The sequence below is a fragment of the Corticium candelabrum genome, chromosome 2 (genome assembly GCF_963422355.1).
Source record: "Corticium candelabrum chromosome 2, ooCorCand1.1, whole genome shotgun sequence".
NCBI lineage: Eukaryota > Metazoa > Porifera > Homoscleromorpha > Homosclerophorida > Plakinidae > Corticium > Corticium candelabrum.
Window position 1 is genome coordinate 11,505,558 of NC_085086.1, and position 18,859 is coordinate 11,524,416.

General features: G+C 41.6%; 4 protein-coding genes across 4 annotated transcripts; 2 read left to right on the plus strand and 2 right to left on the minus strand.

The window, feature by feature from the left end:
• Positions 1 to 7,565, plus strand: LOC134176579 (uncharacterized). Its single transcript, XM_062643245.1, has 6 exons — positions 1 to 684; positions 759 to 1,001; positions 1,182 to 1,253; positions 6,974 to 7,049; positions 7,122 to 7,261; positions 7,506 to 7,565. The coding sequence occupies exons 1-6, from the start codon at positions 1 to 3 to the stop codon at positions 7,563 to 7,565; spliced, it is 1,275 nt and encodes a 424-aa protein (XP_062499229.1).
• LOC134198243 (uncharacterized) lies at positions 4,629 to 5,689 on the minus strand. Its single transcript, XM_062667601.1, has one exon. It carries the CDS (start codon positions 5,687 to 5,689, stop codon positions 4,745 to 4,747), a length of 945 nt encoding a protein of 314 aa, XP_062523585.1. The 3' UTR covers positions 4,629 to 4,744.
• A 622-nt stretch (positions 7,566 to 8,187) lies between the features above and the next one.
• LOC134176580 (uncharacterized) lies at positions 8,188 to 9,633 on the plus strand. Its single transcript, XM_062643246.1, has 3 exons — positions 8,188 to 8,586; positions 8,652 to 8,997; positions 9,578 to 9,633. Exons 1-3 carry the CDS (start codon positions 8,188 to 8,190, stop codon positions 9,631 to 9,633), a joined length of 801 nt encoding a protein of 266 aa, XP_062499230.1.
• A 5,582-nt stretch (positions 9,634 to 15,215) lies between these two features.
• Positions 15,216 to 18,207, minus strand: LOC134198592 (uncharacterized). Its single transcript, XM_062668009.1, has 3 exons — positions 17,914 to 18,207; positions 17,521 to 17,852; positions 15,216 to 16,105 (listed from the first exon to the last, which is right to left on the minus strand). Exons 1-3 carry the CDS (start codon positions 18,041 to 18,043, stop codon positions 15,251 to 15,253), a joined length of 1,317 nt encoding a protein of 438 aa, XP_062523993.1. The 5' UTR covers positions 18,044 to 18,207; the 3' UTR covers positions 15,216 to 15,250.
• Between the last annotated feature and the right edge of the window lie 652 nt (positions 18,208 to 18,859).

Genomic DNA, 18,859 nt, shown 5'->3' on the forward strand with positions numbered 1-18,859 from the left:
ATGGATCGAAGAGAGTCTGAAATATCTGCTGCAAAGAGAATTCTCCACGACGCTATGCGCCATCTAGAGAGAGCGGAAGAAGGTGATACTCGGCAAGAGTTTAGCCCTTCTGAAGAGGTTACGAATCAACACAATCAGCGAGAAGGCTCACGCTCTGTTGAAGGCAACCAGAGGGTCAGCCATCAGTCCAGTTCTAGTGGAATTACGTCAATAGCAGTAGAACAGCGGCGTCTTTTTGGACATGGCAGCAGACCAAGAGGCTGTGAGTCCAGAACTCCGAGAGGTGTGAAGAGGAAAGCGCCAGCAAACAGTGATCGGAGAAAGCCTTATCAACTGGGACATCGCAAAGTATGGACATTTAGTGTTATGTGCTTAGCTGACAACCAGTGTGACACACCTCCTTCTCGTGATCGGAAATTGGAGCTGCTTGCAGCTGGCTTGGGAGAAAAGAAAGTCACTCTTGGACAGTCAGATGACTACCTCGAGGTGCACAACACACTTCTTGAACATTTTCCCGCGCTGGAGAGTACTGGGTACGAGGTAATGAGGTTGACTGCTCGCCGCCAACTGGAAGTTATTCCATCTTTGGATATGACAGCTATACATTTGAAGACAGTGTTCGATCAAGCCAAGATGTATCTCAGACCGATTGCTAATAGCATTGACTTGGAGACCGTAGACATGGTAACGTTGCTCTCTAGATTGAGTTGCATGGTGCTTTCAGTGAAATTCAATAGATATGTTTGTGTATTATGCAGCACGATAGCACGAGCACAGACAAAGTACAGCCAATGGTTCCCTGCCTTCATTGTGGTATAGACGTGGAAATGCCATCTCTGAGAGAGCATATGAAGATCCATTCAAGTTGTGACACAAAACCTCAGAGCCCCAGAAGGCGTTCACAAGAAGGACGAAAAGGACGAGAAGGACAAAAACGCAAGAAACAGGCCAGACTACAGTTAGAAACACGATCTGAAACTGTACTGCCTGCGTCTGCAGTGGTATGCACTGGCATCCTTTTCTATGTCTGTAAGCTTACCTAATTAGCTAAATATAAGAATGAAGGAATTAATAAAATACTCCTAGCACTTTTTAGTACGCAAGCTAATCAGACCTATGCAGTAGAAGTGGAGAGTCGGCTTTGGTTTTACTCTAATTTTCGTTGTGCCGTGTACGTACAGGAAGGAAGACCTTCCATGGGGGAGCGGAGTGTTTCTGTTCAAGAGATAGAATCTTCTGAGCCATACACAGTTGTAAGTAAACTGAATTATTTCTCTTTAGACAAATTCTGCATTAGTCAAGTTTGTGCTTGTTGGTGTATGTGCGTGCGTGCGTGTGCGTGTGTGTGCGTGTGTGTGTGTGTGTGTGTGTGTGTGTGTGTGTGTGTGTGTGCATGGCGCACGCGTTTGTGCTTCTGCGTGTCTGTGTATCTGATAAAGTTGATTCACACACAATGTCTACCCAGCGTAACGTAACCCAAGGATTAGTACACACACACACGCACGCACGCACGCGCGCACACGCACGCACGCACGCGCGCGCACACACACACACACCACACACACACACACACACACACACACACACACACACACACACACACGCGCACGCACACACACACACCATGCGCGCACACACACACACACACACACACACACACACACACACACACACACACACGTGAACTAGCTGTGTACTGTCGCATGTCAACCAAAACTGTATTGTTGTAGAAGAGAGGCTGAGTGGTCAGTGGATGGTCCGGCTATTAATTTTCTACATTTCAATTTTCATGTTTTCTTTTTACAATTTTCAATTTTTATTTAATTTTTTAATTTTTTTCAATTTTTAAGTTTTTAATTTTCCTTTTTATTTTTTGTAAAATGGTTTTTTATCTTTTGATGTTTGATTCTTGTGATCTTTAGATTTATCTTTTAAAGTTTGATTTTTAGGCACCTATGTGCTTAAAACTAGATACTTGAACGCGCAGTTCGCTTTTCTATTTCTAAGATGAATAGAAAATAGAAAATTGAAAATGACCGAAGACACTATTCTCTGTTCGCTTTCACTGTGAATCTGAAACTACGTAATGAAGCACCTGTGTTGGTTTAGAAACACTTCACTAATTGCCTGTGACCTACTAAGTGATAATGACATCAATAGCTTGTTTACTGTGTCTCCGGATTTACTGTAACATGCCGTGTTCATACTTGGGTTAGCAAACTCGGGTTTGCGCTAATTAATCATAACACCCTGCTGTGCTATCAGGTGTGTTCTCATATGTTGAGCTTGAGCTTGTCTAGCCTCGTCCCCAGACTCACGTGAGTCTGGCAGTGTCCGGTTCCCGTATGACATTTTCAGCCTCCCGTGAGTCTGGACTCACCGCACCTACTTTCACACACTTACTCACTAAGTGTCACCCCACGTCATAGTCTTGGCACCCCACGTGACTAAAAAGTAACTACGTCACAAACTCAATTAGCTTATATCTATCTAATGTGTGACCCAGCAGATTCTGTATCACGCCCAAGCTTCCGAACAGCGCAAGGTGACTCTCCACGGTGAGTGATGCACCACGTTCACGCTATCCAAATCTCAAGACGACTTCAGCATGTGGAAGGTGAGTGTATTCCTAGCTAAGTTATTGTCCTACTCGCGTAGACTGGCGAGCCTGCCAAGTCTAGTTACAGCGATCCGGACTCCACGTGTATTCACTCGTTGTTTGTGCGTGTAGTTCACTCGTTGTTTCGTCGCACATCCGCTATCTGCACGGCCCTTGCTAGTGCACAGACTCTAATGGCCAGTAGGGCGCGCAATGGCAACAAGAGACACATTGACGTGGAATTGCAGTCCGCTCTCCGTGTTTTCAATTATGATGACTTTCGGGAGAGTAAACTTGAAGTCTCCAGGGCCATTCTAGGGGGAAAAGACATCTTTGTCCGCACAAACAACGAGTGAATACACGTGGAGTCCGGATCGCTGTAACTAGACTTGGCAGGCTCGCCAGTCTACGCGAGTAGGACAATAACTTAGCTAGGAATACACTCACCTTCCACATGCTGAAGTCGTCTTGTGATTTGGATAGCGTGAACGTGGTGCATCACTCACCGTGGAGAGTCACCTTGCGCTGTTCGGAAGCTTGGGCGTGATACAGAATCTGCTGGGTCACACATTAGATAGATTTAAGCTAATTGAGTTTGTGACGTAGTTACTTTTTAGTCACTTTTTAGTCACGTGGGGTGCCAAGACTATGACGTGGGGTGACACTTAGTGAAGTAAGTGTGTGAAAGTAGGTGCGGTGAGTCCAGACTCACGGGAGGCTGAAAATGTCATACGGGAACCGGACACTGCCAGACTCACGTGAGTCTGGGGACGAGGCTAAGCTTGTCCAGTTGCCTCTAATTAGTCAAAATAGGCTGTGTGAACTCTAGCAGGCTGCAACTGATTGTATCATGTACTCGAGCTACGCTACCTAGTTCCAGCGCAAGAATTGAAACGTCTTCCGACCGCTTTCTGTCTTCGAGTGCCTTCTCTAGGTGTAGATCGAGACCACATGCCTATGATTAAACAGCAGCAGTTGCTTGAATCTACGGATGCGACAACGTCTTTCACTGCAGAATTCCGCAAGTCGTGCTGCGGATTCGATTTGCTCAAGAAAAAACTGCCAGACCAACACAAAGTAGAGAATCTTGATTCATTGCTGTGATACACAATATGAATAAACTGGAATGTTTTGACAAGCGCTAACCCCAGCTAGACCCAGCGCTAACCCTACATTTCGGAAGGGCTAGGCTAGCCCTGCTCTAGCCCACATTCCTGTCGTAAACAGATCTGATGTATTCTACTTGGTTGTGCTAAGCAGTAGCACACCCAGTTCTAGACCCTAGTGTGAACACAGGCACTGACACAGACGTGTTTTACTGTGACTTACAATACCTGCAAAACACGTAGAAAAAAGAAGAAAATTTCTAGAAAAAAAAGATGGGATGCAGGAAAGACATCATGGAGAGCTCTAGCATCCCAAGAAATGCAGCTAGATTAGGCGTTGTTTCTAAATGCATGTTACAAATGCAGTTGTTTCCAAATGATGGAACAAGCCAAATGTTACAAGTCGGAGAGCCTCGACGCTAGGTCGGCTGGCAATCTTCGCCTTACGTGATGAAGTAACGGGCGTGATCATTGTTCTGTTTGTTGGTGGGAAACCTAGGTTACAAATGGAGACCAAACAAGCAGCTCACCACCGATTTTCCAGCTCACAACAATGTAAAAGTCTCGCTCTTTGTGCAGCTTCTGTAGGCGTCTTGTTGTTTGTGCCGATTCTCTAGCTAGACGTCGCCTACTGTGCACTGTACCGTATCTAGACAGCTATCAGTCTAACCGCAATTAATGATCTTTGATAGGCAAAAACCTTATCCTGCTGGCTGTGTCTTATTTACATGCTATGTTCAACGTCTAGAAGAAATCCATAGAAGAAATCCGGGCTCTTGCGCATTCGAGTGATGCCAAGATCGTCGCTTACCAACGAAGGACACAGGAGTTATAGCGATTTTGTAAATCAGAGGCGTCGGAAGCAAATTTAAAGTGGTCCGGCCTAACGCGCGCTAGGTGGGCGTGATCATATAACGGTTAACGCACGCTAAACATTTCTCTAAAAGCTTGAATACCATACAGAGAACGCAAGATTAACACTTAGTAACTACTAGAACAACATGTGTCAAACCTTACAAGGCTATTTCTGTACGTAAATCTACATTGAGCCAAAAATGTTTCTTCTGTGTTCTGATTCCCTACAGAAATCATCTATGCATAGTTCTAGATCAAGACTATCACATGCTTCTTTGTGCACATGCAACATTAAAAGGTGATTTAACCTTGCCTGTGTCATAGTGCACCGAAGGTATGTTTTAACAATGCGGAGAGCTGAGAACGTTCTTTCACTAGTTGCATTTGTTGCAGGAGCAACAAGGATCAAGCGTATAAGTTTGACCACCTCAGACAACAGCAGTTGGCCGGGTTTCCCTAGTGACTTAACATAGTCCACAACATCCATCAGGGCTGGTGTGACTGCCGTTTCTCTAAAGTGAGAATACAGTATCAATAGCTGCGTCTGGAGGATATTGCTGTCAAAGTCTGTGCAGTACAACTCCTGTATGCTAGACAGGTCATCCGTATAGCTCTCTCCAGCAGCACCCTTCAGAAGTGTGCATTCAAGCTTGCTGTATATCTTATAGTGTGGCTGGTCAAATCTGCTTTTGATAGACTGAATTGCCATATCGAAAGCGGAAAAATACATAACCCGGTAATGATCTTCTATACATGTTGCGAAGTGTCCCGAACTTCCTTCATCATATCGGCAAGGACGCTTCCTTTTCCGAGGAAGGGAAGGCTCTGCAACATCTTCTTTGCTTTGTTTCTCTATCAACTTTTCCCAGAAATTTGAGAATTCAGCTTCTGTACGCATTAGTGCAAGAGATTTGATGGTAAGTTCTGCTAACACTTGACCTTGTGCAGCAGACATCTTCTTGTGCTGAAGAGCTTTGCTCAGATTGTCAACCAACTTCAAGACTTTTTCTCCTAATGCTACTCCAAAGAGAAAGTCAAATGAAGAAAACTGAGCAGCAACACCAGTACACCGAGCAGACATCTCTGTGGCAGTCTGATTTCGCGTGTGAACGAAATAAGCGGGTGGCATCATTCCAGTTTTGAACTCCGCGATAGATGAATGCCTGCTCAGCAGTCTTGCATTTCAGCTTGCCAGACTTCGCAGCCTTCACACAGACGTGACAGAACACTTTCTCAACGGAGTCGTGCCAATGAAGCCAAGGCCAGTTGTCGAACCAAGCAGCTTGAAATGATCTTGATTTTGGGGCGTTTTTCCCAAACGAAACTTTTGGAAATGAAGTACGGCGAGGCTGACAGGGCTGATCACCGACATCTGGAATCCCGTCAATCTGCATATATAGCACACGGAAATGGTTAGCGTGCGCTCTATCTACCGCTGCCGTGTCCTCGCGTTGCCAGCCTCATCTTTGTGACTGAGCGTAAATTTATAAATTACCGCCTGAAAATCTAGCTGTACAGAATGCTAACGTAACTAGAAATATATTACTTATTTAATCAGTTAACCCTAAACCGGAAGTATACGCTAATGGCCGACTGGCAAAAGTCCATTTTTCGAAAAGTGGTACGGCCATGGCCGTGCGGCCGACCCCCTTCCGACGCCCCTGTAAATACACAGTGAACGCGAACAGTAGACATAGCGGGGTCTCAGCGGGGCTGCCATTCGTATGCGTGTCTCAGGAGATTACATTTCCAACACACAACCAAATGTTTGTTTCTACTTTACTTTCCGTCACGTGGTTTGGCAGCTCTTGACAACTCCGCTCTGACACACAACGTTGTGACAGTGAATACCGCGGTCCCTAGCTGTGTAGGTACGTGCATTGTACACAACACGCTACGTTTACCGTAGATGGTTGGAGGAGAATTGCTACAAATATCTAGGTATGTAGATAGGCTTTCCACTAGCGGATCGCCGAGTTGGCAACTGTGGTGACGAAGTATACAGAACGACGTTTGTTGTCTAGGAAAAATCGAGACACAATTAAAACATTGAAACCGTCAACCTACTACAAAACCGTCAGCCTACTACAATTAATTAGACGTGCGCTTTCACGGGCACACTCTAGATGTACACGGTACCGGTACCGTATACAAGGGTGGGCGTGGTGCTCTATAGCAGGTCCCCTTTCTCATTTGCATGACGTCGCACATCTCACCAAGTAAACAGACATGCACGTCCATCGTCAACGCCGTCTGAACTCTACTGAACTGAACTGTATTTGCTCAACTCAAAGTAATTAACTCAACTAGCTAACGTAGAACAGTGTGTGGCTACAACTGAAGGAGCATGGTCATAGCTGAGTGTAGACCAGCTGCTCAAATGTTAGGCTATAATTCTGGTAATGAATTGCAGAATAACAGCGCTGAACAGACTGGTTGGAACGCATTTTCCAGCCGTACCCATGTTCCTGGCTCAGGAAGTAGCAGAGGTGAAACATGATTGTCTTGACTTGTATTATGAATCTAAATGTAATGTGTCTATATATTGTTAATAACTTTAGATAAAAGTTGTCAGTCGCCAATTTCACAACTCAAATCAATTTTCCCGGATCATTCTACAGATTTTCTGCAAAGAGCCTTCGACTCATACGAAATGAACACTGAAATGACTGTACAGGCTGTATTGGATAATTTGATTGAGGTAAACTGCTTATAATATTTGTATGCGAAATGAGTTGCAGAATATGTTGCTAGTACTGTTGTTTTGTAAACGGTTCTTAATTGTTGTTGCTGTTCACATCTAGAGCTTACTACAATTTACATTTATACTAGAGTTCAAATTATATTATTACTACAATTACTTCTATTTTATTTTGTTACAATAATTACTGTCATTACTTTCATGGGCATTGTCATCTGCATAGTCATTTAGTATTGATGTTTAGATCGACGTTAATGATAGTGTTATTGACGTACAGCTTCAACTAATGAACGTGACTGCATAGTGGAAACTGTTGTAGAAGCTTCCGGTTAGAGTGTAAAATATTTAATTAGATTCGAGTAATTAACTTTCTATCTGAAATTAGATAATTGCCACATTGACTTGACATCATATGATGGTGACCATGATCATGATGATGATGATGATGACATTCACTGGCAAATTACAGTATACCTTTTATTGGATTCTATGTCCGTCTACGCTGACTTCTCCCTCAGTAAATCCTGAATAACTTTGACAGCAAGATCCTAGAAACACGCTAAACACTTCATTTTAGCTCATGGTCACGCCGTTCTTTGGGTGTGCATTGCAGATGAACTTCCGACAACCTTGTTATGCAAATTGTTTACGTAGCCTACTCTAACCAATAGACAACCTTCAATTGAAAGACAAACCCACCTCAAATGGTAATAACTAATCGCTCATTGGATAAACGCTGGGAGTGTCTGCCCACGCAAGAACCCCACAAGCTTCCGGGGGAGAAGTCAGAGTGAACGGACTTAATTAAAATTTTTAGTGTATTGTTTGTTGCATAATGTTGCTTTTTACTGCACGTACTGGCTAGACAACAAGACTGCAGCACAATTCTAGCAGAATTTCTAGGTTCAATTGCCCCTCGTTCAGGGATGGCAAGAATGAGGTTAACCGTGAGCAGAACTGATTTGCTAGCTGATGCCATCGCGTTCTTCAAGTCAGGACAATACCATCATGACAGGCCACTGAATGTAAGGTTTGAAGGAGAGCCTGCAGTTGATGGAGGAGGACCGCGACGGGAATTCTTCTCCTTGCTGTTACAAAAGATGCTTTCTCCTACATCTCAGTATAGGTTGCTTGAGGGACGACCGGGTAGGTATCTCCCCATGCACAACCTTGATGCACTGGTTGGCGGCTTATTCAAAGTTTATGGCCAAATTATTGCTGCATCTGCTTTGCAAGGTGGCCCAGGATTTCCTTGCCTTGCTCCACCTATCTATTCGTATCTTGTGACTTCGTCAGACCCATTCGTAGCCGAAACTCTAAAAACGGTTAGACGTGTAGTTGAGATGATTTCATGTTTCTTCAACTTGCAACAAGTTCTTCTTTCTTGCAGATCAGTGAACTGGAAGATGACAATCCTGAGTTTCACAATGTAGCCAGTAGTCTTTCTGAACCACTAGCGATTGCTGGTTACACCCATCGGCTAACATCAACTAACAAAGCGGATGCTATGCTAAAGATAATGCTGCATGATGTAATACTATCTCGAAAAGCCGAAATTGACCAACTGGCACTGGGACTGGGTCCAGTACTTGAACTTGCAAAAGCAAATCCGGAATCAATGCGTTCCCTTTTTACCGCTACAGATTTGAAGCCATTGACCTCTGAATCGTTTCTAGAGCTGTGTACTTTTCAGCCCACTGTTCCAGCCGATCTCAAAACTTTGTTTATTCAGTACGGTTAGGAAGCAGGTGCGAACACGTGCATTAATTGTTACAAGGTCTAGAAGCACAAGAATTATGTCTATCCTTCCTAAGTAACACACACACACACGCACGCACACACACACACACGCACACACACCACACACACACACACACACACACACACACACACACACACACACACACACACACACACACACACACACACGCACCCGCACACACACACACACACACCACAGTTGTTTGCACTGTTTGTACACTGTATATATATATATATATATATATATATATATATATATATATATATATATATATATATATATAGGCAGCAAGAAACTTTCCGATCTTCTTCAGGTTTGCACTGGAAGTGCAAGCGTGCCAGTTATGGGTTTCCATTCTCCAGAAAAGATCGAGATTTCGACTACTAGATCAGTATATCCGAATGCCTCAACGTGCTCCATGATCTTGGAATTGCCTGGACAGTGCGTGAGTGAAGTGCAGCTCAGAACCAACTTAGATACGGTTCTCGACATGCAGGCCACAGGATTTGGGGTTGTTTGAGGAGTTGTTGCTGTTGCTGGTGTTGTCGTTACAGGAGCTGTTTCATGTCCAGCATATCATGCCGGGCAGCTGTCGTTTGGAGATTATTAGTATAGTATAGAGATTATTAGTATAGTATTTTGACGATTTCGTTTATTGTTGAGTTCAGCAGAGTATAGCTAGGATTAGAAACTTTTCTGAGAAACTGTTTTAGTGTACTAGCCATGCAGAGACACTCAACCTATAGAGAGCGTATTTGTTGGCTAAGGGTTTGTATGAATAGAAGTTAAAAGATAAGCTGTTTTCTTGTACAATTCCATGCTAATATATCACTGTTAAGATGTATAGAGATGCGTTAATTAATTTATCGTATCTAAATACGCACTCTTAAGAGTAATAAATTTAATTAATTAATTAGACATTTAATCACATGGCGGTTGAGAAATCGAAATCATATAGTTCTACGGCAAGACATAACTGTATTACATAATAGCTACTAGTCTCGCGTAGCCAGACCCTTTCCCGTCGGATTAGTGTTATTAATACTAAACAACGCCTGTTAAAACATTTTCCGTGTATCCACGCTCTACCGCTGTGTTGATAAAATTAGATCAGAAAGCTACAGTAGCCGATACTACTATAAATCCAATTATTATGTCGTACGTCATGTTGTGCCCTAAAATTTTAGCTAGAGCTTGTGTCTACACTATCTAGCAATAAATCAAACAGCATTGCGTCAGAAAAAATTTCTTTTCTCTGACAAGCATTCTCCCAGCACGACAGACTTACATTAGCTACATATTTCTCATTAGGGACCAGACCGCACGTACGTCGTTCTTTAGATAATGACTATACTGGTACTATGACTATACTATGACTATACTAGATAATGACAATAACTAGAAGGCACCACCTAGTAGTTGACAGTAGTCGATCAATCGCTAACGATCTTTTCAAACTTTGCCTAGAGACGTACTCCTACATGCAGAGCCCGCCTAGTTAGCTAGACACTTGCTATGATGTAACTCTAGTCACTATGCACTTGTAATACGAAAAAATAAAAAACATTTTTGAGAAAATGATGGGTATGTAGTGATGAGTATGTACTTAATCATGCTCATCTCCTACATCACAATCCAGCACTCTGAGTGGGATGGACGAAATGGTCACGCACCCTGAGGCCACCCGCTGACCTCAATGAGCCGACGAAACGACATCAACGAGCCGACGATTCGACATCAACGAGCCGACGTCGACATCAACCAGCCGACGAAACGACATCAACCAGATCAACCAGCCGACGAAACGACTTTTGACACAGATGGCGCGACACAGATGGCGCGCCATAAAGGCGCGCCATCTGTGTCAAAAGTCGTTTCGTCGGCTGGTTGATGTCGTTTCGTCGGCTCATTGATGTCGTTTCGTCGGCTGGTCGATGATATCGCAGCCCAGCCGACGGAATTATGACACACTTGACGCGTGTCGTCGGCTGGACTGAGATGTAAATTAGTTGTGGAAACATGATATCTCAGCCCAGCCGACGAGTTAGCGCAGCCCAGCCGACGGAATTATGACACACATCGCGCGCCATACAATTCTTCGTTCACGCTTCAGTCGTCTCACTCGTTTACTGAGATAGTCGCGTAACGATGATCGCATAGTCACGTGACAATGGTTGCGTAGCAATAATTTCTATCAAAGTAACCCGCGGAAACTCAAAAAACAGACTTTTCTCTTCTTTTAGCTTTTCTTTTTCATTCCGTTTGTCACGAATCAGTCTCCTTTTCTCTTTAGTCGCGTAAGGGAGCAAAATCGAGAGTCGTTTGACTCTCCTCGCCAAGAAATTACAATTGAGTCGACCCCTCAAAAGAGGTCCCATGCTTCAATTTTAGCGCATATGTTACGGAGTCAAAATTGCATTCATCTGGCATCGTCGTTTTGTTGATTTGTCTTTCTGTTTTGCCGTAAATCCATATGACAAGTGCTGACGCACGTATGTATATAAATATATAAATATATAAATATATAAATATATAAATATATAAATATATAAATATTTAAATATATAAATATATAAATATATAAATATATAAATATATAAATATATAAATATATAAATATATAAATATATAAATATATAAATATATAAATATATAAATATATAAATATATAAATATATAAATATATAAATATATAAATATATAAATATATAAATATATAAATATATAAATATATAAATATATAAATATATAAATATATAAATATAATATATCTCGAGCTCAATTGACATGACAAGGGAGAGGCTCGCTTCGCTCGCCAATAAATATATAAATAAAATATATCTCGAGCTCAATTGACATGACAAGAAAATGCTCGGTTAGCATTGTGTTTGGCGAGCGATGGTGTTCTGTCTTTACCAATTCGCGTAACAATGATTGCGTTACTTAGCAATAGTTTTTGTCAAACAAACGCGGGAAATCAGGAAACAGACTTTCAGTTGCACTTCTAAAGTATTTTGCGTTCAATTATCCGATTCAGGCGTTCAATTATCCGTTGCTTACGGCTGTTGTGCAACTAAATAACTTACATAGTCTGCGGTTGGGCAGCTGCTCAAATATCATCATTCATCAGCTGTATAGACGCAATAATTTGTAATTAATCTTGACTTTAGCGTGAATTTGAGTGTGTATTGTAGGATAATTTCTTTTGCACTAATCTTGGTGTCCCACGTTTCCACAGAGGTCTTAGCTAACCTGTTGTGAGCGAACTCAATCTACATATTTAGGAAGCCTACAACAACGCCTTGCTTCGTCAATCGTGGTGTAATCCGCATACTTTGTAAATCGCGCCTCTTGCGTGATACCATGCAACTGTCCGTCATGCGTCGGAGCGGGTTTATAGCTAATGAACAGCTCGAATTTCACTACTTCGCCTTCCCACCTTTCTTGAATCAATCATTTATTGTTCAGCTGAAACGTGAGTGAGCATCCTAGAAAGACGTCATGAAAGAAATGTGCGACTAAAATAATTATTTCTATATTTGGTACTTGCAATTAGGACAGAACATCGGATTATTGAATGCTCGAATCGGATAACTAAACGTTCAATTCAAATAATTGCTTGCCTGAATCGGATAACTGAACGCCGAGTTCGGATAATTGAACGCAAAACACTATAGTTGTCTTCAATTCTTCGTTCACGCTTCAATCGTCTCACTCGTTTACTGAGATAGTCGCGTAACAATGATCGCATAGTCACGTGATAATGGTTGCGTAGCAATAATTTCTATCAAAGCAACGCGCGGAAACTCAATAAACAGACTTTTCTCTTCTTTTAGCTTTTCCTTTTTATTCCGTTTGTCACGAATCAGTCTCCTTTGCTCTTTAGTCGCGTACGGGAGCAAAACCGAGAGTGGTTTGACTCTTATCGCCAACAAATTACAATTGAGTCGACCCCTCGAAAGGGGTCCCTTGCCTCAATTTTTAGCGCATATGTTACGGAGTCAAAATTGCATTCATCTGGCATCGTCGTTTTGTCGATCCATCTTTCCGTTTTGCCGTAAATCCATATGACAAGTGCTGACGTACGCATATATATAAATATATAAATATAATATATCTCGAGCTCAATTGACATGACAAGAGAGAGCCTCGCTTCGCTCGCCAAATATTTGCAAGTACACTGTAAACCTAAGATCCACATGCTCGAAATATGAGACTATACATGTAGACCAAGTACGGTTTAGAAAATGTGTATTTTTGTTAGACTATAAAATCTTTGTTTAACTAGTAAATGCTCGGTTAGCATTGTGTTTGGCGAGCGATGGTGTTCTGTCTTTACCTATTCGCGTAACAATGGTTACGTTACGTAGCAATAGTTTCTGTCAAACAAACGCGTTGACTCAGGAAACAGACTTTCAGTTGCTCTTCTCTAGTATTTTGCGTTCAATTATCCAAATCCGGTGTTCAGTTATCCTATTCATGCGTTCAATTATCCGTTGCTTACGGCTGTTGTGCAATATCATGGAAAACTGAATAACTTACATAGTCTGCGGTTGGGCAGCTGCTCAAATATCATCATTCATCAGCTGTATAGACGCAATAATTTGTAGACTTTTGGTTGCTCTTTTATAGTATGTTGCGTTCAGTTATACGAATGAGTTGGTCAATTATCCGAATTGGGCGTTTATTTACCCGTTGCCAGGGGCTGTTGTGCAATATCATGGAAAACTGAATAACTTACATAGTCTGCGGTTGGGCAGCTGCTTAGACATCATCATTCATCAGCTGTCTAGTCGCAATAATTTTGTAATTAATCTTGACTTTAGTGTAAGTATTTAGTAAGTGTTGTACGATAATTTCTTTTGCACTAATCTTGGTGTCCCACGTTCCCGCGGATGTCTAACTAAGCTGTTGTGAGTGAACTAAATCTACATATCTAGGAAGCCTACAACAACGCCTTGATCCGTCAATCGTGGTGTAATCCGCATACTTTGTAAACAGCGCGTCCTGCGTGATACAATGCAACAGTCCATCATGCGTTGTAGCAGGTTCCTAGCTAATCAAGAGCTCGAATTTTACTGGTTCGCCTTCTCACCTTTCTTGAATCAATCATTTATTGTTCAGCTGAAACGTGAGTGAGCATCATAGAAAGACGTCATGAAAGAAATGTGCGCGGTTTTGACTTTACGTATCAGACTGAAACAATTATTTCTATAAATTTAGTACTTCTAAGACAGAACATCGGATAATTGAATACCTGAGTCGGATAATTGAATGCCCGAATGGGATAACTGAACGCCCAATTCGGATAACTGATTGCCCGAATCGGATAATTGAACGCAAAATAGTCTAGTTGTCTTCAATTTTTCGTTCGCGCTTCAATTGTCTCACTCGTTTATTAGCTGAGATAGGCGCGTAACAATGGTCGCGTAGTCACGTGATAATGGTTGCGTCACAATAATTTCTGTCAAAGTAACGCGCGGAAACTCAAAAAACAGACTTTTCCCTTCTTTTAGCTTTTCCTTTCCATTCCGTTTGTCACGCATCAGTCTCCTTTGCTCTTTAGTCGCGTAAGGGTGTAAAATCGAGAGTCGTTTTACTCTTCTCGCCAAGAAATTACAATTAAGTCGACCCCTCGAAAAGGTCCCTTACTTCAATTTTCGCACATATGTTACGGAGTCAAAATTGCATTCATCTGGCATCGTCGTTTTGTTGATCCGTCTTTCCTTTTTGCCGTAAATTTATATGACAAGTGCTGACGTACGCATATAAATATATAAATATATAAATATATAAATATATAAATATATAAATAAAATATATCTCGAGCTCAATTGACATGACAAGAGAGAGGCTCGCTTCGCTCGCCAATTAATGGAGTTGGCTGTGATTTCGCACTCCTAAAAACTTACCAACTAGAATTTTAAAAAAATTTTCCCTAAAAAAAAGAAATAGATGTAGGGATTGTATAAAAAGTAATAGAAACAAGATCTATAGACAATATGAACCAAAGCCAGACATCATTAGTGAATCCTCCCAACCCCACAATTTACTATTTGGGGTTGGAAGGATTCACTAATGATGTCTGGCTTTGGTTCATATTATCTATAGATCTTGTTTCTATTGCTTTTTATACAATCCCTACATCTATTTCTTTTTTCAGGGGAAAAGTTTTTAAAATTCTAGTAATATAACAAATACACACAAATTGAAAGAAAATGGAAATATTAGTCACACTTAAGACTTTCTATTGAATCTTCACCACCATCACCTCCTGCTGTGATGAGTTCTCCATTCTGAGTTGAGAATGCAGCATGTCTCCACCGTTTGTGTGTCATGAGTGGAAGAGGAAGCCATTTGGTAGATCTCTCATCATATAATTCTACAATATTAGAAGGAGAATAAAACCTCTGTTGTGTCAATCCTCCAGTCCCCACCAATCTGTTGCTGACTGACGTTAGTGTAGGTCTATATGTGGTTGTAGAGGGGATTGTTCTCCATTTTCTATCACGAACATCTGCACACTCAACAATATTACTACAGTAATATCCATCAGTCATTCCTCCCCCTACAAACACTTTGTTGTTTATAATAACAGAAGAACAGTCACTACGTTTTGTTTGCATGTCATCCATCTTATACCAATGACCACTGTGGAGGTCACACACACGTGCTGTGTTCACTCTCTCCCCTGACTTAGTCCAACCACCCACCACATACAGTGAGTTGTCATGAAGAGCAACAGATACACCATTCAACTGCAGTTCGTTTGGTAGAACTGTGAGGAAACGCCATTTCTTGTCTTCATTCAAATAAAATTGTTCAATCACAAACTGATCTTTATCTCCATCCTTTACACACATCAGACACACACCTTGATGACACACTACATTCCTGATGTAACCATTCTTTCTGACACACTTGTCCCACTTATCATGTTCATAAGTGAGAACATGTAGATTACCATTATAATAATCCCCTACCACTAGTCTGCCTTCAATCTCTCCCATTATATTATATGGAAAATTGCCATGAGGTATGCGTACATTCCACTGTGTCCATGATGGCAGACTGTCATTGATCTAGAATCAACACAACATGTACAATAGATGGAAACAAGAACAATTATAAAAATTTAAATAAAAACACAAACAAGTCAAACATCAGCTGTATTTGCATGTCTGTATTTAGTACAAATAAACATTTTATAAAACAATCAAACTTCATATTAATTAACACATACATTACAACAACTGTCTCTTATCAACTATACTTTACATGCAATTTGCTGTAAGTGTGCACATGCTTTGCAAAGTGTACAAATGTGGAACTCTAATGTGTACACAAGTTGATATCAACAACAAATGTTATACATACTCTCATGCAAATTATGTAAACTATGCAGCATGAACCCACATATACACACATGCACACACAAACGTGCGCGCATGCATGTGTACATGTGTGTGTGTGTGTGTGTGTGTGTGTGTGTGTGTGTGTGTGTGTGTGTGTGCGCGCGTGTGTGTGTGTGTGTGTGCATGTGTGTGCGCATGTGTGTGTCACTGCGTGTGTGTGTGTGTGTGTGTGTGTGTGTGTGTGTGTGTGCATGTGTGTGTGTGTGTGTGTGTGTGTGTGTGTGTGTGTGTGTGTGTGTGTGTGTGTGTGTGTGTGTGTGTGTGTGTCCACAGCGGAATATAACAGTCAATCATTGGTGATTGACCAACCAACTGTGTTCATGACTGACAACAATTTCGTTTGATCGTACATACCTACAAGACTGGTAAAGGTGTAATAGTTATTGCATGGATGGTACTGGTAGGAAATCAATGAGCAACCCAAAACTCCAGACAATTAACTGACAGAAGCAGCCAAATTATCTGATGACCTCCGGATGTATGAGTGCAAATTGACGTTTTAGAGCAAATATTATATTTATTGCCCCAAACACCATTTATTGCACTAGCTGCACTCCAATAGGACAAACGGTGGGTGGGCCACGTGTCGGTAACTAAATTGTTTGTTGAACAACAACATGCTCTTGATAATTAGCTTGCTCATCTCTTGATCAGTTCATGTCATTACTTTACAGGCCTTACTTTAACTAAAATTTTAGTTACAATGAATTGTAATCACCATGACAAACATGCAACAAACAAGAGAAAACAAGCCAAATTTTATGTTTTGATTTTGATAGCAAATAAATACAGAAATCAAACAAGAATGAATGAACAAAATTCAAAATGTAAGGTCAACCTCTTTTGCTAGCACATGATGTCCAAACATAAATTTTGCCTTTTTATATATTCCACTCTGCAAACATATCATTTGTAAATGCCAATGTCTGATTGTTCTAGAAGGCTATTTGCCAAATCAATTTGTACCGTTTTGGTCCCTACTAGAGTCGCACGCTTCGTGCGTTCTCTGGTCTGGAAGTTCGAGGCTAGACATGTACATGCATGTGTGGTATGTAGAGATCAAAGCTTCTCGTGTCACTCACCTGCTTGTAATTATCTGAATGTTGATGATAACATCGAAATGATAAATTTGTCCATTCAATTCCCATCTTTTCTGTCTCCACTTCCTTCACTCGTACCTCTGCACTGTCTGCTCGTGTTTCTGCACTATCTGCTCGTATCTTTTCAGCATCAGCTCGAGTTTTCTCATTACAAGCTCGTGTTTCTGCAGCCTCAGCTCGTCGTCTCTCATGTTTTGCCATTTCCTCTCCATGTGTGACGGCTGCTCTTCTTTCCTTTTCCAGTTGAGACACTCGAACAAGCAGCAGCTCCACTTGCCTTTGAAGACTAACACTTTCTTGTGACCTCTTCATTCCTACAATACACACTACACTTACAATCATAACAATACAACAATATAGACACACAGATGTCACCTGGTGAGACAAGCTCAACTCTCCCAGGATTTTCTTCTAACTTTTCAGCGACATGTGATTGACCCACAACACGAAGGATGTCACAGAAAGCATAAAACATATCAGGTGGTTTACAGGAAAGAATGTCCATAAGGAGACGATCGACTTTCTCTCTGCGAGTGACAAAGCTGCTGTTGAGATATTCATAGTCATCTTTTGTTATGAAACGTTGCTCAAACAGACAGATGAGAAATTCGTGACTCAAATAAAGTTTTTGAGACAAGAAGTAGTAGTTACTGTGAATAACTTGCCACGCCTCATTGTCTAATATTAATGAACAACACGCATGCGCAGATTCTTTATCAGGCTCTTCAAGTTCTTCGGTAGACTCTTGATCATCATGCTCTTCAGTGTCTGCACACGCACGTGACGCCAAGGAATGTAGGCGTGGGCGTGGTTCTGGTTGATTTTCTGCAGTTTCAAATTGTTGTGCTGAAAAGTAAACATTTGACGTCAACAGAGACAATATCGTGCACTAGACTTTACGCACAATAACGTAGCTTACATCTGACGTCACGCTTCATGCCACGTGATGCAGAGCCACACCTGTGCTCACGTGACCACATGGATGCTTCTTGTAACGGTTTGTATTCACCTCCAATACTATTCCCTGCACTTTCCACATCTTCTGTTGTCAAAATCTTGTCATTTCAATATCAAATAAAAGAATAAAGAGACTAACCTAAGTCACGTGCAGCAGTCCCTTTTCCCCTCCCACCGTCACGTGCAGTAGTAGCTGGCGGGCGTCGCGACAATCTAAAGTGTCTTCTGCCTCTTCTGCGACCATTAGCAACAACTTTCCTGCTACTCTTTCCCACGTCTAGTAAGAACATGATGTCAATTTACAGGCAAAATAGAGTGACAATCTCACATACCAAACTCACGTGATGTTGACATCGTACCGCCT